Source organism: Chenopodium quinoa, unplaced genomic scaffold, assembly GCF_001683475.1.
Source record: "Chenopodium quinoa cultivar QQ74 unplaced genomic scaffold, ASM168347v1, whole genome shotgun sequence".
Lineage (NCBI taxonomy): Eukaryota > Viridiplantae > Streptophyta > Magnoliopsida > Caryophyllales > Amaranthaceae > Chenopodium > Chenopodium quinoa.
The window spans coordinates 2,317,218-2,341,263 of NW_018742381.1; the positions used below are offsets into that span (position 1 = coordinate 2,317,218).

At 38.4% G+C, this 24,046-nt stretch overlaps 2 protein-coding genes across 2 annotated transcripts; one reads left to right on the forward strand and one right to left on the reverse strand.

Annotated features, from left to right (window-relative positions):
- Window positions 1-1,997: 1,997 nt before the first annotated feature.
- LOC110697315 (glutamyl-tRNA(Gln) amidotransferase subunit A-like) lies at window positions 1,998-16,417 on the forward strand. Its single transcript, XM_021874698.1, has 12 exons — window positions 1,998-2,653; window positions 11,612-11,728; window positions 11,824-12,048; window positions 12,160-12,242; window positions 12,585-12,685; window positions 13,048-13,171; window positions 13,300-13,454; window positions 13,902-14,038; window positions 14,322-14,492; window positions 14,629-14,853; window positions 15,741-15,974; window positions 16,280-16,417. Exons 1-12 carry the CDS (start codon window positions 2,441-2,443, stop codon window positions 16,415-16,417), a joined length of 1,923 nt encoding a protein of 640 aa, XP_021730390.1. The 5' UTR covers window positions 1,998-2,440.
- A 582-nt stretch (window positions 16,418-16,999) lies between these two features.
- Window positions 17,000-21,197, reverse strand: LOC110698518 (calnexin homolog). The gene is made up of 7 exons (XM_021875965.1): window positions 21,062-21,197; window positions 20,835-20,954; window positions 20,656-20,725; window positions 17,879-19,005; window positions 17,721-17,792; window positions 17,505-17,618; window positions 17,000-17,413 (listed from the first exon to the last, which is right to left on the reverse strand). Exons 2-7 carry the CDS (start codon window positions 20,919-20,921, stop codon window positions 17,264-17,266), a joined length of 1,620 nt encoding a protein of 539 aa, XP_021731657.1. The 5' UTR covers window positions 20,922-20,954; window positions 21,062-21,197; the 3' UTR covers window positions 17,000-17,263.
- Between the last annotated feature and the right edge of the window lie 2,849 nt (window positions 21,198-24,046).

Sequence of the window (24,046 nt, forward strand, 5' to 3'; positions counted from 1 at the left end):
GATTAGTATACAAATAAGGTTAGAGTTTAGATGAATTTATATTACATAATCATATAGTGCATGGTTGGAAATTTAGGCTAAACTTCTTTGTCCCTCTAAACTCTTCAAAATTAATTTAAGCTAGCCTCTGGCCAAATTTATCCTAAAAATGAGTCTAGTAATTAAAAAGTTTGGGTGATTCCTGGCCTAATTGGCTAAGGCCCTGTTCTTTGAGCTTTTGGGTCTGCAGAGCAGATTTCAGCAAAGCAGAGAAGAGTAGGGCAGGGCTCAGCAGAGTAGAGTAGAGCAAAACAGCTCAAAAGAACAGGGCCTAACTCTAACACTACAGAAGTGCCCAAACCCATCTTAATTTCTCAAGCCTTTATAAATTTGTTTATCAATCATACACCTTGTTGGTATACCTAAATCTACTTCTACCCTTGGCCTAAGTCGTGTAAATTAACATTTTCGGTAGTTCATCTTACCTACCTAGCTAAAAAATGTAGATATTTTTTACTCTGTAGTTTATAGTTTTCAAACAACAAAATTTTGTTTTTCAAAACTTAAACAAAACTACTCTTTTCTTGTCTTAATACAATCAACGTTTTATTTTAGGAAAAAATCACAAATGTTTAGGCAATCTTCTCTCACAACTAAATTGATTAAATTTATCATGCGTTTGAGTATTAATTTTGACCAATTTTGGGTCTGATTCCTAAAATTTTGATCGAGTACACGGTTTGCTCACCCCTAATATAATTTCCAAAGCTATCTTTTTTAGCTTTCATCAACAACTACTTAAAAGCTAACTCTAGATACCTCTAATAACTACTCCCTCCGTTTTTAAATACTTGCTCCACTTTCTATTTTCGGCCGTTTTAAAATATTTGCTCTATTTTCATATTTAGAAAGATTTTACAATATTTAATTTATTTTTTTTCACCTAGTGGACCCAACATAAATCATATTTTATTAATTTCATATTCTCTCTTCTCCAATTCTCTCTACTACTTCCCTTCAAAAAAAAAAAAAAAAAATTCTCTCCACTACTTTTGCTTTTTACAATTTTTTTTATTCTTCCACCTACCCCACTATAAACCATAAAAATTTAAACATGCAATATACAAATAAAGAGGTAGAAAAATATACGGGAACAATTATTCCATTGATAATTGGTGGGTTACAACTCCCGTAGATCTCTTGATTCCTCTCTTCAAAGGGCTAGAGTTTTGATATTTGTTTGTAGTACGGGGCCTTGTTAGCTTATTTCATACTATGGACCTACAATGTTTGGTAGTAGGGTGGAGATGAGGTCTTTTTGACTTATTCTATCCGAGTCTCCCTTAAACCCTAGAAACAACCCTCTTATAGAATGTCGTAAAGTAGTAAGCAAGATAGCTATCAAATATTCTACGAGATCTTGAAGATAATATTTTATATTTTTTGATATTATCTCCTAATTTACATATATTTAACACCTAAATATTAACAAAATTTCGGTGTCAACAAATGCCTCCTCGAGACCTGTTGTGGAGATTTGACATCGAATGCAACTTGGTCTTGAAAATTTTCTTGTAGAATTTGAAAGCAAATTTGGCATGCCTCCATTGAATCTACGGATTTTGAAACATGGAGAGCGGAGATGAAGAGCGTAAAATTGTCCACCGAGTGTGCCAATTTGTAAACCATAAAAATTTAAACCTGCAATTTACAAATAAAGAGGTAGAAAAATATACGGAAACTATTATTTCATTGATAATTTGTGGGTTACAACTCTCGTACATCTCTTGATTCCTCTCTCCAAAGGGCTAGGGTTATGATATTTGTTTGTAATACGGGGCCTTGTCGGCTTATTTCATAGTATGGACCTACACCGTTTGGTAATAGGGAGGAGATGAGGTCTTTCTGACTTATTCCATCCGAGCCTCCTTAAACCCTAGAAACAACCCTCTTTATATAGAATGTCGTAGAGTAGTGAATAAGATAGCTATCAAATATTGGACGAGATCTTGAAGATAATATTTTGTTATATTATCTCCTAATTTACATATATTTAACACCTAAATATTTACAAAAGTTTGGTGTCAACACCCACTACCACCATATTTTATTAGTTTCTCCTAAAACTCCGCACATGGAGAAATGAAACAAGTATTTAAAAATGGAATAAGCACTTAAAACATTATCTCACCAAACACTAATATTACTTTAACATAGTATTTTGACCAGATTTACAAATTAATAAGAGTAATAGCTACCTTAAAAGCTAACGACGAACAGACCCTAAGTCAACAAAACTTCTTCCAAAAAAAAAAATGGTTAGCAACTTAGCAAGACATTTGGGGCCACATGCAATAAAAGATTGTTATGTACTGTATCTACAAGAGTACAAGCACTATTCTAATCCCATGTTTAAAATTCCAATTAGAAAAGCAAAGGAGGAAGAAAGAGTAAAGAGGCGATGAAAAAAAGCTGCAGAAAGAGATCAACAACGTGTATGGCAGAGCCAAATGACATCTGTTTTACTTCTCTTATTCTGTCAAAGACACGTTCTTCTTCTTCACTGCTTTTATTCACTACTACTACAATTACTACTATGTTTTTATTCTCATTTGTTCATGTTTCCTGTTGCTGTACCAATTTCAATGACATCAACAATAACACCAACACTATGGTATCACCTTTCTCTCTCATCTTTGCTCCTGCTCCTACTTTCTTACACCTCCAAAAATTTGCCTGTCTCATTCCAAGACTTTTTGTGTAATTTCTCCTTACTATTTTTATCTATTTTGATCTTGCTTTTTTATGTATTGTACTTTGTTTGTGTATATTGTTAATGATACAATTAATTTGTTTTAGTGGGGTGGGTTTAAATTGGGGATTTGTTAAACATCGCCCACAAATTACTACATAAAGCCACAAAATTCACTTGGTTTCCCAAAATTGTCCTTGACCTTAAAAAAAAAACACTCACACTCTCATCACTCATACTCTCATTGCTCATCTTCTTTCAACCTCTCTAAAAAAAAAAATTTCAAAATAACGGCAATGTCGAGGCGGCAAGGCAAGGAAGTGGCGGCGGCGGCGGAGGGAAGGATGTCCCAAGGAGGAAAGGTATATTTTGTTTAAAAAAAAAAAAAAAGGGGAAAACCGCCGTGAACGCGGTGGGGCGCCCTGGCTGGACGCCCAGCCAGCGGTGGTGGTGCCAGATGCAGACGCCGCCACCAGTTGGCTGGCGCCTGGGCTGGACGCCACCGCCACGGTTGTGGCGTTTATTCTAGGCGCCGCAGCCGTGGCTTTGGCGTCCAGCCCAGGCGCCAGCCAACTGGTGGCGGCGTCTGCATCTGGCGCCACCACCGCCGGCTGGGCGTCCAGCCAAGGCGCCCCCCCCATTTTTTTTTTTTTTTTTAATATAATTTTGAATTGTTTTTATATTTTGTTGTTTTATTTTTATAAATTTTTTCAATTTCGTTGTATTTTTTCTACGTTTATATTTTGTTTACAATTATTTGTATGTTTTTAGTTTATTTGATTTGCGATGATGATTATTTATCGTATAAATTTTTGTATGTTTATATATTTTAAAATTTTGTGTAGGGTCGTCATGGTGGGGGGAAGAATATAGAGCTTCTTAGTAGAAGTTATTCAGTGGAGAGGTCAGGGCATAGACATGTCAGATCCCGTGGTATTTCGGCCTCAGTTCGTAGAGAACGGATCCACCGTCGGGATGAGGATGACGATGACGATGATGATGCTGAGGAGGGTGACCAGGAGGAGGAGCAGGAGGAGGGCGCAGATGAGGATGAGGATGTGGACGATGGCAGTGGACCGTATGATGATTACGGTCCATTCAGTCAGAGGGTTGATGACATGTACGAGACGCATATGGTGGAGGTGCGTAAGGGTAGGGGTGGTAGGTTTGTTAGTAGATCTGACACATCATCTGCGTCCACTGTATCTGGGGAAAGCAGGAAACGGTCGAGGGCGGGTAATGATTCTTGGGTTGTTAGGAGTGAGGTGCCCGGTGGGCCTGTTGATGGGAGTGTGATTCCTAGCTTTCTAGGACACATAGCTGCCCGTATTTGGGAGGACCAGGAGAGGCCTTCAGTTACGGGGTTGTTGAAATGTCATACCCGGGAAAAGACTTGTAGTTTTTTGCGTACATGGGCTGAGGCCTGGCCGGCGGAGAGCGAGATGTTCGAGCGACTGGAGGGCACTGGGGTGAAGCACGTTCCTGCCACCATGCACGATAAGATTGACAGTACGCTGATCACGGCTTTCATTGAGCGATGGCAGCCGGATACAAACTCTTTTCACCTTCCGTTCGGTGAGATGACGATCATGTTACATGACGTCGAGGCCATTCTGGGGATTCGTGTTGAGGGTAAACGACTTTGTGCTGTGGCTGATGCGGATCAGGCAGATTCGCTGGCGGAGTTGTTGGCGGTGAGGCGCTAGGTGTTTGGGAACACGGAGGTGTGAAGATCGCATCCGTGTTGCAGCGGTGTTTGTACCCGAGTGCACGTAGGACGCCCGACGCACAGCTTATGTTTTTCTACTCCTCGGATGTACCTTGTTTCCGGATAAGAGCGGCGGAAACAAGCTCAGGCCACGCGACATCGTAGAGGCGTGTGACCCCGACAGTGTAGGCCAGTTTTCCTGGGGATCGGCTACGTTGGCGTATTTGTATCGCCAACTAGGATTTGCGAGTCGGGCTGACGCGGCAGGTATCACTGGGTGTCTAAATCTATTGCAGACTTGGATATACGAGTACTTTCCTGCATTGCGACCACATCGTGACCCAGTTCCTATTGACGAGGGGATGTCGCGTGCTTGTGCGTGGAGTCCGCGCTCGGAGAAGAAGTCCGTTGACCGCCTCCGATCGATACGGTTATTGCTGGACAGGCTGTCCCCCTTAGAGGTAACGTTTATTTATAGAGTCTACATTTTATTATTTGCACATATTATATTCATGTTATTAAATTTTATATGTTGTAATTGTACAGGTGAACTGGATGCCTTTCGGCCCGAACCCTAGTGTTAGGGTACCCAGGACCCTGTACACGGGACTCATTCAGTATCGTGACATCGTCGAGGCGTACATGCCCCAGCGTTGTCTTCGCCAGCTTGGATTTGTCCAAGTTGTCCCTCCTCCCCCGGCGTGCCCGATGAAGGCGGTCCGACCTGCATCGTCGAGGGAGTACGTCGTGGAATGGCCGGATATCATGACCGGGACGTGGGACCAGTTTCCGATGGTGGCCCGCTTATGGACAGCGGAGTTGCAGCGGCCGCCCTCTAGGGTTACTCCCATGTGTGACCATTACTACATGGAATGGTTCAACCGGTATTCGCACCCGAGGTTGATCGCTGATCTCGACCACAGCGATGATGATTATGTGCCACCGCCTACTGCCACGGAAGCGGTATGTCTTTTATTATATTTATCGTTGTCTTTTAATTAAGTTTTATTTGTTGTTATTGTATTTCATCTTCTGTTTTTTGTTGTATGCAGTGGATGGGAAAGATAATGCAAGACGTTCAGAAACTCTCTCTTGAGAAGGACAACATGAGTGCAACAGGGAGAGCTGTTGTTGATAGTCTGGAACAGACCCTTGCGCAGTGGGAGTCGTCGTCGAGGAGGGATTACTGATGGTTATTGTATTTTATTTATAGAGCATTATGTTGGACATTATGTTGTAAAATTGTAACATTTTAGATTGTTCTTTTAGCTTCCAACTTAAACATATTATCAGTGCTGTTTTTAAATTTTGATATAACCGTTCGTGGATCCGCGCAACTTACCCATGCAACATATAGAATGCAGTAAGCAATACAATATAAAATATTAATGTTCTCATTAAAAGAGCAACGTACAAATAAGATTACAAATAAAGAATGTAAACAAGAAAAACTAAAATGCAGCTAGGGTGTTCCATTCGTGGATCCGGTCATTATATAGCGCATCCCAACCCTCTACGCTCGCTGTGCGAATGTTGTACCACCGAGGTATAATCGGTGGCACCGGAAAATCGGTTGACATGTCTAGTCGGATGAAATGTCTGTATGACGACCCAAGAAACGCAATAGCTAGCTCTCTGACCGGTGTGGTGACAGTCTCACGCGACCGCCAAAGGAGAACCGTGGTACAAGGATAATAAGCTTGACTATGCACTCCCAGGCCGAAATGCATGACTGCGCATTTGTAAATGTTTGCAACGGCAAACAGATCTAGGGGCGCGTCAAAATAATGATTTTCGCCGCAAGGTCCACCTCCCCACCGGATACGCCGGAGAGCGCCATCCAAGTCATCTTGGTACACATGACGATAAACATTTCGGTTAGAGGCAATTTCGCTGTACATCAACTCACGCACCAAACCGTAGCTGTCTTCGCCCATTTGAAAAACATCAGCCACGACCCGGAATCCGCAGTTACCATCTCCGATTACATCATTCCACCCTTCCAAGTACGACATGATGATCGCAGGTATCCTTTCCTTGTACGGAAACTGATCAACATCGTTTCTTCCTATTCACCAAATAATTAATTATAGACAGTTAAGAAGACAGGAGTAACACTTTAAAACTATGTGCAATAAAAACAACCAAAACGTACCAGTTCTCAGGGGCATATTCACAGACGATGAAGATTGACTACGACTAGATGACGATGTCCGACCACGAGAACGACCACAACCAAGACCACGGATATACTCAAACGCACTCCTGTTCCGCCGTTGTCGACCTCGAGGACGGTCAACTCCTTCGGGTTCCTCATAATCTAAGTTAGACGGGTGGAACATGTCATGAAGCACATGAGTAGCGTCACGAATAATAGAAGGATGGCTGGAGGACACTCGGTCGTACATCGAACGGAACTGCTCCAACTCTTCCTGTTCACGGTCGGCCGTTTGATTGTCTGCATGCTCACCAATAACAAGCGTCCTCCAGAATGAATGGACCTGATCAACATGTAACGACGCCCTTTCTTCTGTAATAACACGATGAATGGTGCATGCGCAAGGTAATCCATGAGTTACTGAAATAGTACACCCACACCGAGTATACACTTCGTCAGCCAAGTCCCTCACCCTGTTCAGCTCAGTGAGAATCAACCCCAAGCAGTAGTGCGACACACGACCATGGAGAATCTTAAATATAAAATGGCTATACATCGTACCATGTCGTCGTCTAGAGTCCTCTAGAGAGTTCCTGATGTCGTTCTTCTGAGTTTCAATTGACTTGTTCAGTCTAGCGAACAGTGTATCCAAAGCAGCGGTCGATGAATCAATCCAGTCCTTGGTAGCTCTATGAGCGCTCTCAACTCTACATGTTGTAGTGTTCCCAAAATGAAGTACCTGGTTTGTCCAATATTTGACAAACTTTTCCCTGTGAGGGACCCATTGATGCATCACATAGTCCACCAGTGCCGGACACCACTGGTACGAATCCCTGAAGTTAGCCAATGCTCGCTCATACGCTTCCTCTGTGGTAGCCTGTAGGATCTTCCGCCACTTACCATTCACCAATCTCTCTGCCATTTCCAAATTCTTCTTGAAAAGGTTGTAGGCTTTCACTTTCACGCAGTTGTTGATGTGCCATGTGCACAATAAGTGGTTCGATTCGGGAAACAACTCTGCTATGGGGGCAAAGAGACCTCCCTCACAGTCGCTGACGATGGCTGCTGGATGAACATTAGGCCCGATGTAGTTTCTCAGCTTCTCCAAAACCCAATAATAACTTGGAGCCGTCTCATCCCTGATGATTGCATGACCAATCAGAAAGTTCTGGTTCGTTAGAGCCATCCCAACCATCTCAACCAGAGGGAACTTGTACTTGTTTGTCTTGTACGTTGAGTCGATCAAAATCACAAATGGCCAAGACTTGATCATATCAGCACAATCAGGATGCACAAGGAAAAGATGAGTCACCTCCGCTGTATCTTCATCAGAATCAAACCAGAACAGGTAACCACGTGATTGTGCCTGGTGTAGCAGCTGCTGTATAGGGTTCCTTCCCTCTGACCGTTCAAACCTGAGTTGCTGTCTGACGTTGTAGATGTGTCTTCGGTTTGGATGGTCTTCTGGAAATTTCTCTAACACAGATGCTAATATTTTAGCAGGCTTCACTTGAGCATCACTCATTTCTTTCACAACTAGTTTCGCAGCAGGACTTAAGCCGCTCAGTTGTCGATGACCCTCTTCATATACTATTATCTCATGGTTGTGATACCCCCATTTAGAGTAACCTATCACTTCCCAACCGTCACGACTCCGTAGTTGTCGAACCTTTACTCTGAACTCACACCCACAACCTTTCCGCTTTGTGTCAAACCGAGTGGCTGTACGAAAATCTCTTTCTTCTCTTTTGCGATAACGGTCACATCTCAAAATGCGATCCATTCTACCATCCCGTTGAGATTTATGAGTTGCTACTACCAAGCAAAATCCAACTGCAATTGCAACCTGTTTTGCTCAATCAATCGCCTGTTGAGCTTCTTCGAATGGACCATCATGTCCAAATATCTCACTGTAATCATTTCCGTCTCCACCATATTCCTGCATCAATTATATATTACAATAAATACATTTAACGGATAATACATTTAATTTCTATATTTCCACATAATTAACACAAAAAAAAACATAATTATATATAATCAAACTTAATTTTTATAAAAACCCAATTCGAATTTTCAAACTAAATTTAAAAATATACCATTTCGAATTTTCAAATTTAATTTTAAAAAAACCTATTTCGAATTTTCAAATTTAATTTACAAAAAACCCATTTCGAATTTTTTTAAAAAATCATTTTCGATTTTTTTTTCACAAAAAAATTAAATAAAAACAACAACAAAATCAAAAAGGAAAAAATAAAAATTAATTATTAAAGGTGGCGTCTGCAAGGGCTGCCACAACCACTGGACTGACGCCTGGCAGGGCCGCCTCACCCAGTGGAGTGGCGTCTGCCCAGGACGCCAGTCTGGTGGTCTGGGCGTCTGGGCTGGACGCCACTCTGGTGGTCTGGGCGTCTAGCCTGGACGCCACTCTGGTGGTTCTGGCGTCCGGCTTGGACGTCCAGGCTACGGTTTGGGCGTCCACCCTAGGCGCCGGAGCCACTACGACGGTAAACCGTGAATTTTAACGGTGACTTACCTCGTTTTCCGTCGACGACGACGTACCTCCGGCGTCCCCCGCATCTCCGGCCTGCCATCCGGTCTCCCCTGGCGAGCCAGTACGGCTCCACATTTTTTACACCGAGATTATCTCAATTTTAGCAAAAGGGCATAATGGTCAAATCATAACATATTTGTGGGCTTTATATGGTAAATTGCGGGCGATGTTTAGCGTTTCACTAAATTGTGGGTGTGAGCTAATTTACTCCATCCATTTTGTAATAATCGTAACAGTAGAATTGACACAAAGTTTTTTGAATATTACTGAGTGAGGACCAAAATGATAATTCTTTAATATAAAGTATAATTAGTGGGGATATATGATTATATGTAATTCTTGGAAAGAGAAATAGCAAAAAAAAAAAAAAATTAATGTAAGTGGGGTAGGCAAGATAGAGAAATAATAAAATAGTTGTAGGTCCTTACTAAATGAGGAAATGTTGTAATTATTATGAAACGGATGAAAAGGAAAAGTGTAATAGAGGGAGTAGTTGGGAGTGTTTTGTGAGCATTGTTGGGTACTTGGGTGGTTTTATATTTGTGATGTCTAGTTTGGTACTTTTAGGTTGTACTCCCTTCAATTCCGTTCTAGAATAATTGACACAGTTTATGCTATAAATAAATGATTACTCGTTAGAATCGTTTCAAAGCATGACTTCTAAATATCAACTTTTTATAATTTTTAATTATTGATAATTAAAGATATCATTAGTTAAAGTTGTGCATTGGCAAGTGTGTCGGTCAAATTGGGGCACTTAAATAAAAACAAAAGGAGTATAAACGGTTGATGGTAGAGTGTTGGCATACATAGTAATGTTTAATTACATACGTAGTACTTCTTGTTAATTGTACAGTGTTGGTAGACGGTAATTAATGACAACATTGGTACGGAGTACTAAGTAATTTGAACGAGTTCTTGACTTTTGTAAGATAGTGCTTATATTCATTATAATGTAACTTCAATTCCGAAAATGTGTTTTAAATTGTCCATCACTACTATATTAGACAACATATTGACTTTTGAGTGGTTATGAAAATTTACCTTGAAGAACATAATGTAGGGATGGAAGGACATACATTACCATTGGCATAGAACTTTCATTAATGGATGTTTCACAATACTAGAAACTTTACTTGGGAAACTTTTCATGTGTGAATCTACCACATAAGCTTCATTTTTTTGTCAAGGAAATGGAGATTGACCCGCCTTTTATAGCTCTCTATACACACTCTCTACTTGATCACATGGGCAAAAGGGACACTTTCTCCTATCTCTTTCCTTGAGCCAATTTTCAATGTCTTGTGTATTGAGAAAATAAGGAAGTATTAAGTTTATATTACAATTTAGTTGCCACATATTGGAAGTGAAAAGATAGAGTGAAAAGTTAGCTGTCTGGATGTGGGGATCAAATTTAAAGTAAAAGAGGGAGCAAAAATTTAATAAAATGTATGCTAAAATTTAATTTGAACATCCCTACGTTCTATTTGTGGCAGCTAAATTGGTATGAAGGTAGAACCGAACTGACTACAAAACGAGCTGCTACTGTTTTCAGCGCGATTGTTCAACTGTTTATAATTTTATAAGGATATAATCAATGTCATATGGGATTGGTTTCTGTGGAGGGTATGCACTTTTAAATGGGTAGTCCTTTAGCAGAAAATTCAAATTCTACATGGCAAGATGATACTGATTGTCCAAATTTCTTAGCATGATCTTAACCCGATGAGCATCATTACTGTGAAGCTTCACTGAGAATAGACCATGTATATATCCAAGAGTCCAACTTCTTCCTACGATGGAGATGACACAGTTCAATTAAAAAGGATAGGCCAGGTGTCTTGCACCCATTTTGTTGGACTAAGAGGGGGTGCATTTTGTGGCTATCAATCACAACATTCACAAGCTTAGAGCAAAGTGTTATGGTGTGGGTCTTGCAGTCAAGCTCCCATCTATCCGCAGGTATTTAAATGTCTATTCATTAGGGGTCAGGATACACTAGTTCGACAGTCCATTCTTCTCCCTTGGCAGCCACTCCAAAGCTCCTTGAAGTTGATGTATAACTGGTTTAGGTAGAGCATCCAGCCCACTACGGGCACCCTTCTGGTATCAAATCCTAGGTAGGATTGCAGTTTTGGCCCAGCCGAAATGTTTTCATTAATATGTGTTCTAAGTTTCAGAAAAGATAACATGAATTGTTTGGTATGTAGTCTTGGGGGAGGATGTTATTGCATCTCCCTGCTTAAACAATTGACGAATCATGACTGATGATAATAAACTGCTTGCATCCTTTGAGGAGTGTTATATGTTTAGTTGTTTTCTGCTGAGAGTAAAGAATAAGCATATTCAATTAGATCAAATTATCAACGCCGCCTACCTAAAAAATAGATATATTTTTTTTCCCCTTATTATCATGTATTATATGCTGACTGAGAATGTTGTTTTCTTTGCAATTAGGACAGTAAAAAGTATAAATCCGAAGTTTGCAGCATGCAATCTAGAAGTGCCAGTAGCAATTTCTCCATGCACGATGCATTTCATATGCTTGATGCTGATTTCTTGAGTGACAAGAAGGTGATATCTTTTTGGATGCATGTGAAATTCATAGTATTAGACTTACTATTAATATGTTTCAAGGTTGTAGTGCTAAAAGTTTATCTGCAATTTAGATGGTTGATATTGTAAAAGAGGCTTCAGAATTTACCCTCCCTATTACTAAAGCTGATCGCGAATTAGTCGCTACTTCTAATGGAGGACTGAAATATCCATCTGTTTTAGTTTTTAACCCTGATTGGGGGGCTAAGCAAGCAGAACCTGCAAAAAAAACATTTGCCTACCCTTCTTTCCCTGACATTCAGAGGCCTGGCAATGAGGAGGATATTACCTTTATGAGTGTGAGTTTTCTGCACTTCTTCTATTCCTGCTTCTTAGTTACTTCTGTCATTAGTGCATTTCTTCCTCCCTCCATGATTTGTTTCTTGTCTCCTTTTTGTTGGTAAGATTAGATTCTTGAACTGGGACAGCTCCTTAAGGCGAAAAAGATTTCATCTGTTGAGCTTACTGAAATTTTCCTCAAGATTGAAAAGGTGTAATATTTTCTTTGCTTAATGTTTTATCCTTTATGTATAGGAAAAATGGAAATATTATAGTACCCAAAATTTCAGTGTTGCCCCAGATTTAGTAGATGTTACCTTGTATTTGAACCAATAGGTTTTAGTCTTTTTTGTACCTTAGTGTGAAAATTCAAATATCCAAAGTTGAGGTCTTGAAAATCTAGGCATTTCTGCTTACATTAGCAAAAAAACATGCAGAAAGAGACCCAAGGGTAGTTAGGATTCAGGATATGATCTGGGAATGTGGGATAGTAATTATTTCATCGATTTATAGTGTCATCTTGCTTCCAAGTTTCTCAGTTTCTAGTCTATGCCAGGTATAATCATGTTCTCCAATCTGTGGTGACTGTAACAGAAGAACTAGCATACAAGCAAGCAAAAGAAGCTGATCGGCTGCTTTCTAAGGGTGTATATTTAGGTATTTTTATGTGTATCTTCTTGACATTTAGTCACCCACATTTCTTTATCTGTTCAAAGTATGAGTGCTGAACTTGTATGCAACTGCTAATTTTGACTCGCTTAGATATTAACTTAGCTAAGTGGAGTTTTTACAAGAATTTGGTACAGAACTGAGGCTTTCATTTGACAGATGTTTGGATCATATCTTCTCACAAATGTCAAAAATACAGTTTCTCAGTTGAACCAAAATAAATTGCTGTGGGTAGAATAGGATAGTTGTCGTCAACAATAAGTAACATTTATAGAATTATAGAAATGGAGATGCTGGAAGGAAATATAAACTTTGTATCTCCCTTTATCTGTATGTTAAAATCTTTGCAGGTCCTCTTCATGGGATTCCTTATGGATTGAAAGATATAATTGCAGTTCCCCAGTATAAGACAACTTGGGGTTCCCGAAGTTTCAAAGATCAAGTGCTTGATTTTGAAGCTTGGGTTTATAAAAGGTCCAAAAGAAAAAAATACCCTTTCTACCTGTGTGCAATCATCTTTCTTTTCTCATGGAGTTGAGCTAATGAATGTAGCCTTGTTTTTTAAGAACGTAGATATTGAATGTAGTTTTTATGTTTGGCAGGTTAAAGTCTACAGGTGCAGTTCTTGTTGCAAAGCTTGTGACTGGTTCGCTGGCCTATGATGACATATGGTTTGGAGGCAGGACAAGGAACCCATGGAACATAGAGGAGTTTTCAACTGGTTCTTCTGCTGGGCCTGCTGCTTGCACATCCGCAGGTTATTTTTCACCTTTTCCCCCAACAAATCACTGCCTACCATTTATTAGACAAAATTTTGGTCCTATATGGGGTCATTTCAATTAGTATGCTCCCTGTGTTCCTAAAATATATTCATTTCGCTTCTTTGCGTTTTTAAGGTTTAACTTCCTAAATGCTAATGCTATTGATTGTATTAGTATAAAAATATATTAGTCCTTAATATTTGTCTAAAGCTTTGAGATACATCCATATACAATATACAATGTTTGTAATTGCACATATTTTCAGCAACTTAATACTCAAATGAGCTGACCTTAACCATAGAAGTCACAGACAACGATAATTTTGGGCTGAAAAGAGCAATTCAATTGTGTTCTTTATGTTATCAGCTTGCTTTCACTTCACAGGAATTGATTAGTTTGTTATCTCCATTGTTCCCTAAAGAGGTGATATACTTTGATGATAGGCATGGTGCCTTTTGCCATTGGATCAGAAACTGTAGGCTCAATTACTTACCCTGCTGCTCGTTGTGGTGTATCTGCTTTACGGCCAACCTTTGGTACTGTTGGTCGAACAGGTGTGATGAGTATATCAGAGAGTTTGGTAAGAATTCAACTTCTTCAGTTTTCATGCTACTCCCTCCACTCCATATTATCTGTTCATCTATTTAGTTAATAATTATCAATATTATCTGTCTGATAATATATCAGCGAGACCTGTATACTAATGATTTATTCTTGACAAACTAAATGCTACTAACAAATATAATTTTTTTTTGTAAATTATTGGGAATGGAGGAGTATTTGCTATGAATCTTGCCTCATATGCACTCTCTTACTGAGAACAACTGATATTTCGGAATTTAATGTAACTGTTATTTAAACAGGATAAGCTTGGCCCTTTTTGCAGAAGTGCAGCAGATTGTGCTGTCATTCTAGATAACATTCGAGGCAAGGATCCAGATGACCTGTCTTCAAGGAATATGCCCTTTGGTGATCCTTTTGATGTTGATCTCACAAAACTCACTGTTGGATATCTTGATGATTCTGAGAAGGAGGTGTGCATTTTTGTTCATCAATAAAGAAAGAGAAACCTACATTCATTAGTGAATTAATGTGCATTGTTGAGTCATGGATGAAATTCTTTTATGGTACCTATTTTCTTTTTAACCTGATTTATTTGCCTAATTTCAGGTTGTTAGTGTACTTGCATCAAAGGGCGTTAACATGATTCCTTTCCAACTCAATTACACGGTTGACTCTGTCCAAGGAATTTTGAATTTCACAATGGATGTTGATATGCTAGCTCATTTTGATGAGTGGCAGCGCTCTGGGCTGGATGATGCATTTGAAGCTCAAGATCAATGGCCATCTGAGCTGCGACGTGCGCGAGTCATTACTGCAGTAGATTATATGCAGGTTAGTCAGATATTCAGTATATGATATTGTCATGATGCTTTGACATCTATATAAATAACTTCTGATACGTTAAATACAAGTGTCCTGAAACGTGATAGTGGACAGTGTTTGGCATCTATTTGAGAGATTGATCATGCTGTCGATTTCACCAATATTTTTGAATTTATGCTGATGGATCATGGATGCCTCACATGTAAATTAAGTCTTTATAACCTTCCAAATTTCATGAATGCAACTTTGCAAGTATGACCTTCCAAACATAAGTATTTATGACCTTTCAAATTTCATGAATGCAAGTATGCACCCTGACCTGATCTATAGAAACCTCGGCCTGTGACTCAAGGACTCCTCTTATTCAACCTATCCTATAGAAAGAGATAGTAAATACATGTATAGCAGTTTATGGTCTTGCCGCTGTGTTACTTCTGATTGAAAAATGATTGATACTGCAGAACTGGAGATTTGAGCCTTCATCTGATTCAACATCAATAAAGTTTCATTAATGGTTTGATCACAGTAGCAATGAAGCCTAAAGTACAGGTGTACCGAGTGTAATCTTAAAAATTTTTTTTTTACCATAAGTAAAAGTTAAAAGTAAGAGGGTACCATTAAGTATACAAGAGATACTAAATACATAAACCACCCTTTCTTATGTTTAGGTGTAGATTGGAGGTTATCATGTTTGATTTTTCTCAAGAGCTATGATTTATAACCTTTTTCTATTGAGAAATTTTGCCAAAATAATTATAGTTCCATAATTCCTGCAAGCTTTTTCTTTCAAAGATGATAGAGTACTTGTTGTGTGACATCTGCAGTTTTGTTGGGGAGAGATGTTTATTATACTCAAAATACAGATTTGAAGACCTTAATATCCAGATATTTTGCAGGCACAAAGAGCAAGAGGAAGATTAATTCAAGAAGTGCGAGAAAGTTTTACAGTTGATGCATTTATTGGTAATGCAACTGACTGGGAGAAAGTTTGCATGGGAAACCTTGTTGGCATGCCTGTGATGGTTATACCTGTTGGATTCTATCCAATAGCTAACTCAACTTCAAGCGACATTCGAAGGAGAACTACTGTCACGACTGGCATCTATGCCCCTCCTCAACATGATCACATTGTAAGATTTTCAATTTGACGTATGCCCATACTTTTCTGTGGGACATGTCAATTGTTTGGCAATCTGATACCAATACTTGCATCCTTGATTATTGTCACTCGAATCCCAATAATTTCATTTTACCCCAATTGTGTCAGATGCTTTGGTTTTCTATATCGGCATAAACACTAAGCACCTTTGGGACCAAAGGCTAAATCTGACGCTTGGACTTTCCCATGTCCAACTTATTATTTGGGTCTGAGTAACATAGTGTATTTGAAAGGTCATTTTGCTTTGTTCAGTTTTTTAATTTTCCTTTTTTGCAGGCTCTCGCACTGGCTATCGCTTTTCATTCAATAACTGATTATCACAAACAGCGCCCACCAATTGATGATCTTGGTCCTAAAGATTCGATTTCAAATACACCAAGTACTACCTATCCTCCACGGCAGTTGCGAGCATAACAAGTGCCAAATAAAAGCTTATGGACAAACTCAACTCCACTGATCAAGAATTGTACCTTTGGTGTTTTTATGTGGCTTCAGCATAGAGGATTTTAAGGTTTCAATTTGAATTGTCCTTGAAAATAAGAACAGCTCATTTTGTTGTCATCATGATATCTACTCTTCTGTGAAGCAGTTCAGCAAAATGGTCAGAAACTCAGAACTGCATTTGTACTTCCTACATTATTAGTTTGTATGCAATGCTGTATTTGATGATTAGTCCTAAATATATTTGGTGAAGTTTGAATATATAGATTTTTGTTGTCTAGAATTCAGTAGGATTTTATGTGTAGCATAGCTGCTAGTTAAATTCCCAACATTGTTACAGCATGCTTAGGAATTAGGCACAGCTGCTATCATTTGTCCGGCCCAGTTCCAAAACCAATGAACTTCACTTCTCAAAAATGCTCTAAATTCAGGCAATATTAGTCATTGATGACTCCAGTTATTATAGGCGAGACTTTCTCCACAAGAACACATTTTCCTACAGATCACAACGGCTTCTAATTGCTACATGTTTATCGGCTTTTATCAAACATAAAATTACCGAGTAAAAGTTCATATTCATGATAAAATAAACTAAATATCCAATAATAAAAACCAAAATACAGGGAGTGCAAATTCCATTTTCATTGAGAAACTAGTCCCTGAGATCCTGTTAAAATCCTCATTTACATTCCTACAACTGAATTATGCTTCCAAAAAATTTCTTGCAACCACTATCGGTTACTGTTCTTTCGGTGGCCGTATCACTACGTCCGAGAATATCACAATGTTAAAACCAGTATCACATTTATCATAAACTATCTAGGTCTCACGCCTAGTTCTTCGGCGAGGAGCAGCAGCTTCTTCCTTCTCTTCTTCTTCCTTCTCTTCTTCTTCCTTCTCCTCACTGCTTTCCTTGGTGCTTGAAGCCTCTGGAGCAGCAGGTTCACTTGCTGCAGCGTTCACAGCAGCCTGCACAGGGTAACCCAAAAAATAAGGATACATGAATAAAAGATATGAGTGCAGCTTAAACCAATCTGTTGGAGAGTAATGCAACACTCACCGGTTTCTTCCCACCAAAGAGAAGCTTCAAGAAAATGCTAACAAACACCACGACAATGGAAGCTAGGACACCAATGGTGATATTTGGTTGTGTCTCAGCTTTCTCAATCAATTCCTGTAAAGATACAAATGGTTTAATACACCTCCAGAATACCCGTTATCATCATTTTATAATTTAGACAGCAATTTAGTCAATAATGTATATCCTTTTACTTACATGAATCTTAGATTGGTAGGGTTCCAAAAATGGGACATCAGCAACCTTGTAAAAAAAATCAAACACCTTCTTCTGCAACAGAGAACACACCACACAGTTCAGGTACAGACTCAAATAGCAAAAACACCTTACAATAAAAACAAAGATGAGATTTTCACCTGAATGCCTGAAATGGCATCTGGCTGGCCAGCTGCTTCCTCAGCCTTCTGTTTCTCTTTCTCTGCCTCGAACTTTGGCTTCCATTGGGTCTGCCTGTATGATTCAGCTGTCTTTTCATCCTCGGCAATCAAAATGTTGTCAAACAATATGCCGTCTTGCATGGTCCATATCTCAATACCAATGGCAGCAATTGGCTCAAAGTTAGGAGTGTCAAGCTCAAAGTAGTTAGGGTTAGGAATTTCTTGTGGCTTCCAAATACCCTTATAGTTTGGGTTGTCAATTAGTGGAGCATGCCACTTCCCCTTGTAAGCCGGGTTAGCCTTCATTGGCCTCTTCCATTCACCACAGCCAGGTGCTTCTTCACACTTGGGATTCTCAATTTTTGGTGCCTCCCATTCACCATCCTCTTCATCATCCCAGTCTTCAGGTTTTGATGCCTCAGGATCATCAATTTCCTCTGGTTCATCATCCAACCATCCCTCAGGTTTCTCAGCTTCCTCATCTTCAATTTCCATTGGTGCACTCTCATCCCAATCATCAGGTTTAACTGCCGCTGGGTCAGGAATCTTTTCCCTCTCATCCCAGTCCTCAGGCTTCTTATCTTCTGGGTCAGGAATAGTCTTTGGTGGGATGATAGCTGGTTCAAAATCATCACCTAAAAGGAGGTTTGCCCTCTTCTTCTCCTCTCCGTCAACCAAGATCCTCACCTCATTGTCAGGGGTCAAAACAGCAGTGTACACATGAGTTAACTTATCAGATGGGACAGATGGAGGAAATTTAAGATGGTGTTCAACATATTCTCCACTCTTTGGGTTCTTGTGCTTCAGAATGAAGTGAACCTTGTTTGTGGACCCACATTTGTCAGGCCCAAACATGATAGAATATGGTGACTCATTATCAAACTCCTTTGGCACCCAACCAGCTTCCTGAGGACGGAGATATTTCAAGTAGGCACCACCGCATTCAAGCCCATTCTGGAGGCGAGTTTCGAATTGAAGAACAACATTTTTTCCCTTCAATTCAACAGGTTCTTCAAGTTCTTTCACAATGGCGTACTTTCTTGCCTTCTCACTGACTAGAAGCCCATAATCTTCATGCCCCTCACTTTTTGCGTGCTTCCATACACCTGTGCAAAAACAAAATTATATAAGACAGCACTTCGGTAGTTAGGTGTTGCACCAGACAAATTCAAAGGACAACATGGATCTCAATAGTCAATACTGTTACATAGCACAGAAGCAGCCCCACTCACCATGCCAAATTGTCTTCGAAATAAGAAATTCTACAAATATTACACCTCCCCTCTTTTGCTAACGTACATCAAGTTATTACATTACTATCCTAAGCAAGATAAGCATAGCCAACTATCTACTACAGAAAACAAATTTTAAAATCAAGGAAAGTAGGAAGCAAGGAGACAGAAAATCCTTGCATCAGAATATGAAAGTCCAAACACAATTTTTACAATATACACAAAAGTAGGGACAGAAAGATCCACATTATCATTTGGACCATAAATGTGACATCCAAGTTATACCAGGAAAAATTAGTTTCCAAGATATATCAAGAATGCTACAAGGAAAAAAAAAAAAAAAAAAAAAGTTGTATTGACACATGACGTGATGCACATATGATTACGAGAATCAAGTCATGCCAAAGTGACCAGCATTAACAGCACTTAATGCCTATTTGTAATGAGAGATGATTCTCATCCATATTAGATGCTTGTATAATAATTTGGATGACAAGTTTGGATGACAAGTTTCATGCTTAACCAAGGTGTGATTTTTAATGATGTAGAAGATATTTTGCCTTCTCAATATTTATGTGAATCAACGCAAAACCCAAGTGACGACATGGTGTGATTATCAATACACATAAATCCCAATTGTAAGGAGATGCTTTCTATTTTAGTAGATGATTGCATAACACGAGTAATATCAAAGACAACTTGCATACTCAACCAAGATGTGATTTATTAAAATGTAAAAGGTAGCTTGCATATTCAATAACCGATTAACCGCGCTTGAATTCGCTCTAGGATCTTCTCTATATATTTATATTCTAGGCCTTGTATTGCTCACATAGACAAACTTAATTATAAGTCAAAAGAATTTGTAATTGAACATCACTCTAACCATATTTCCTCCCTCCACAATTACCTTATCTGCTTGCACATTAGCTTAATATTCGAGATTATTGTGTAATAATTAATCAAAGAATAGGCTATTTGAAAGCACTCAGAAACGGTGTAGTTTAAGCAACCTAACATAATGACATTAAATACTCCCGTTATCCATAATTAATAGTCGCATTGTCCCAATCCTTCATAAATACTCCATAATAGATTCACCTCAATTTCAACAGAAAACACTTAAAGTGAGGATACATTCAGAATTCAGAATATATGCATTATCTAATATACTTTAGGAAATGTGTCAATTATTCCCGACATCTCAAAATAGTACACGTGATTGTTAGAATTCCGGACGAAATACAATCGAAGTCACTCACATTCTTACCAACCATCTAACATTGACATTCACAACCTACAAAAATTTAAAAATTCGCACCAGCAGAAGCTTCTATCACAGTTAGATCTACGATCAAGGCAAATTTAACAAAAATCGCAACTTCAAAAGATAAAAAATCAAAATAGCATTTGTCAAATAACCATTAACTACTATTACAAGCTAATTTTGAAGATCATTTACACATAAATCAAACTATCATCCAGATCTACAAGCAATTAAGAATTTGTTTCGTAGAGATTTACCATTGTATTCTTCTTTCTGAGAAACGATCCATCGACCTTCGAACGTTTCATCAAACGATTCATAAAAGATCTGAGTTCATCATCCAATTTGCAAAAATCAACAAACAAATCAATCAATCAATCAACAATATCAACAAAAATAATTCAAATCTCACAAATCAAAAACTCAATTGACTTACAGGATCAGCAGCACAAAGCTGAATCGCAAAGCATGCAACAAGCAACAATCCAACAAACTGATTCTTACTCCTTTTACGCGTCTCCATTAACACAAATTACACTGAAAAAGAGCTCAAATTCTGGAAAAATCAAACCAAAAATTGATTAATAACAACAAAAAATGAGATTCAGAAAACCCTAAGTATTACAAAGTGAGAAATGAAGAAGAAGAGTAAGAGAAATTTACCTTAGATTGATTGATCGAGAAGTTGCAAATGAAGCGCATCTAAGAAAAAAAGTGAAGAGTGAGATTTGTTTTAATAGGACTGCTAACGAAGTACTCGGACCAATGATATCACTCGCCACGTTAAATCAGCCAATGGTTTTTTGCCACGTCAATTTTGCCTACGCTATTTGATACAGTACATTTTTATTTTTTGTTTTTATTTTTATTTTTCTCACCCACCCGTTTCGTTGACCCGAGTTTTGGGTTCAATTTTTTCCATTCCTTGTTTTTCTTACATGTTTCCGATAATAGTAGCTTTTCTTATTCTATTTTTGGGCGTTAGATGATTTTTATTTTATTTTTTTAAAAAAATTTATTTTTCTTAATGGATATGGAAGATTCAAGATTGGGGTTTCTTTGTTGGGATTAATATGTACTTGTCCCAAGTCGAGCTAAACCTTGGACAGTTGGACTAGCTAGGTATGGATCCAATAGGATTGTGCTTGTTTTGTTCACTTGTTTATTACTTGCAACACATTTATAACGCATTTTTTAGAGGTGATTAGAAGAGAAAATGAATGACTTTATCAAACTAATTTTGACACAAAGAATAGGGAAGAGTTAGGTAATATGTTTAAAATTTATTTTGCTATTTTGTCCGTTTACGCTATCTAATCTCATCCTCAAAGAACATGTCACGAGGTTGTGTTGTAAGTTAAAAAAAAAACGTAAAAAGTACTATTTTATTTTAAAATAATAGCAAAAGACACTGACTATTATTAAAGTGCACCTATTAACAAATTTGACACAACAACTGAGTGCACCCCTTTTATTATTTAAGTAGTGTCCTTTCACCTATATCTATTTGATGTCCCTTCTATTAAGGATGTTATACATCCAATTTTCATTTTATGAAAGTGCAACATACAAAAGATGGGAATTGGTAATTGTACATTAGTGACAATAGAAATGACTAATATTGTCCTAAACAAATATTTAGCAAATTGGAAGATTTTGCTAATCAAGTTAAATAGGGAGAAGAGTTTCAAACTAGTTCAACTTCATGAAATGGGCACTAGTGTGAAGGCTAACTATAATAGCATGATAGGTCATGCTAAGCATTTATTGCACTTATTATTGTTTTATTCTTCTTAATTATTGTTTTATTCTTCTTAATGAAGATTTTGTCCTAGAAAATCCCGGAAATATCAAATAGTTTGGAATGATGATGAATATATTATACTTTACATTGTTAAAGATGTTGGTTATACGGAGAGTGAACTATAAAGCTGGGTACTAAACTATTGCCAAAGTTGCAGATTGGGTACTCAACTTTCACATGTTGCACTTAGAGTACTAAACTTTGTACTCAACCTGTTTCACTTGTTGTAGCCGATTATTAACAGCAAATAATAGAAAATTTGGTTTTTTTTTTCATTGCCTTGAAGTTTGTGAAGTACATAAATTGTCATAATACATTAAACCAGCAAAGTGAGCATTGCAACTATCATTTAAAAAATATAGCTGTTACATTTGAAGAAGTTAAGCAATGAACAATATATAAGAGATTGCTTCTGATATTTGGTTACTCCATAGCTTGTTGTCTGAACTTTTTTCCAAAAAAATAGTGCTTCTACTGAGTGAATCTGCAAGAAATAGTAACAAGAAAGATCAGTGAGACATTGATCATGTCAAGATTTAGTTCAGGTTTTAGCTCAAGCCTAAGGAGGTGTCATTGTGGTATGCTTGTGTCAAGGACTAGGGCTTGGACAAAGGACAACCCTAGAAGAAGATTCCTTGCATGTCTAGATTATGATGCAGAGACTGAGAGAAGAGGATGTAAGTTTTTCAAGTGAACAGATGTTGAAGCACCAATAGATTGGCAGACTGAAGTTATATTGGGTTTGCTGGAGGAAAAGGAGATTTGAAACATGAGATGATAGCCATGAGGAAACAACTTTGTGAAGCTAACCAATATGCAAGGAAGTTGAAGGCAGAAAACACATTGATGAAGTTCAAAAGGGGTGTAAGAGCGAATTTGAGTTGGCAACTGTGGGGCATAATTGTTGTTGCATCTGTTGTGTTATACTTTTATTTTAGGCAAAGAAAAATGTAAGCAGTAGGTAGTTATTATGGTACCTTAATGCTTGTTGATTTATCTCTGCTTTGCTAGGTCATGTAGGTCATTTGAAAATGTACTCAGTTGTTGCAATTTGGCAAAGAAATTTAATAAAATTTGTTTTATTAACTTACCTGCAGTGCTTGTGATGATATAGTTGTTGGTTCTTGCTGGGTTTGTTAGCTAGATATATGATATTCCTGACTGAAAGAATACACAGTTTGCTCCCCTTCATAGTCAGAGTAAAATGCCCTTTGAACAAGTTGTGGTGTAGGTGCAGGAACATGATTTTGTGGGTTAAAACCACCCTACAGCAGGAAATATTGGTTGTTACATTAAGGCAAAATTCTAAAATAATGATAACATCATAACATGAATTTATTACTTACTATTGCAACTCTCTGAAACCCATTTGGGTAAGTGTAAATGCCCACCCCCCTCATATGCATGGGTAGTTGAGCTTCAACAGTTGTTGTTGTTGTTGTAGAAGTGGAGTTCCCATTGTTTGAACTGTTGCTTTTGTCTTCTGCAGCAACATTTTTGCAACCTCTTGCATTATGGCCTTTGACACCACACAGTTTGCAGGTGATGACAACACCTGTCTTCCTGAGCTTCCCTGCTGCTATAACTTCTCCCGCCTGCAATCTTCTTTTAATTTTTGGCCTGTGATTAATTTTCTTCAGCTTTGGTGGCAAGACAAGGTCATAACTAATTGGCCATTCCTGAGGTCTATTTAAAGGCTCTAACAAGTGCTGATATGCCTTCAACTAAGTTGCTTTTGTGAAATAGCCATTCACATATGGCTCAGGATGGTCTGCCTTATTCCACATTGCAACTACAACATGTTTGCAGGGGATGCCACCTACTTGCCAAACTCTGCAGCTACA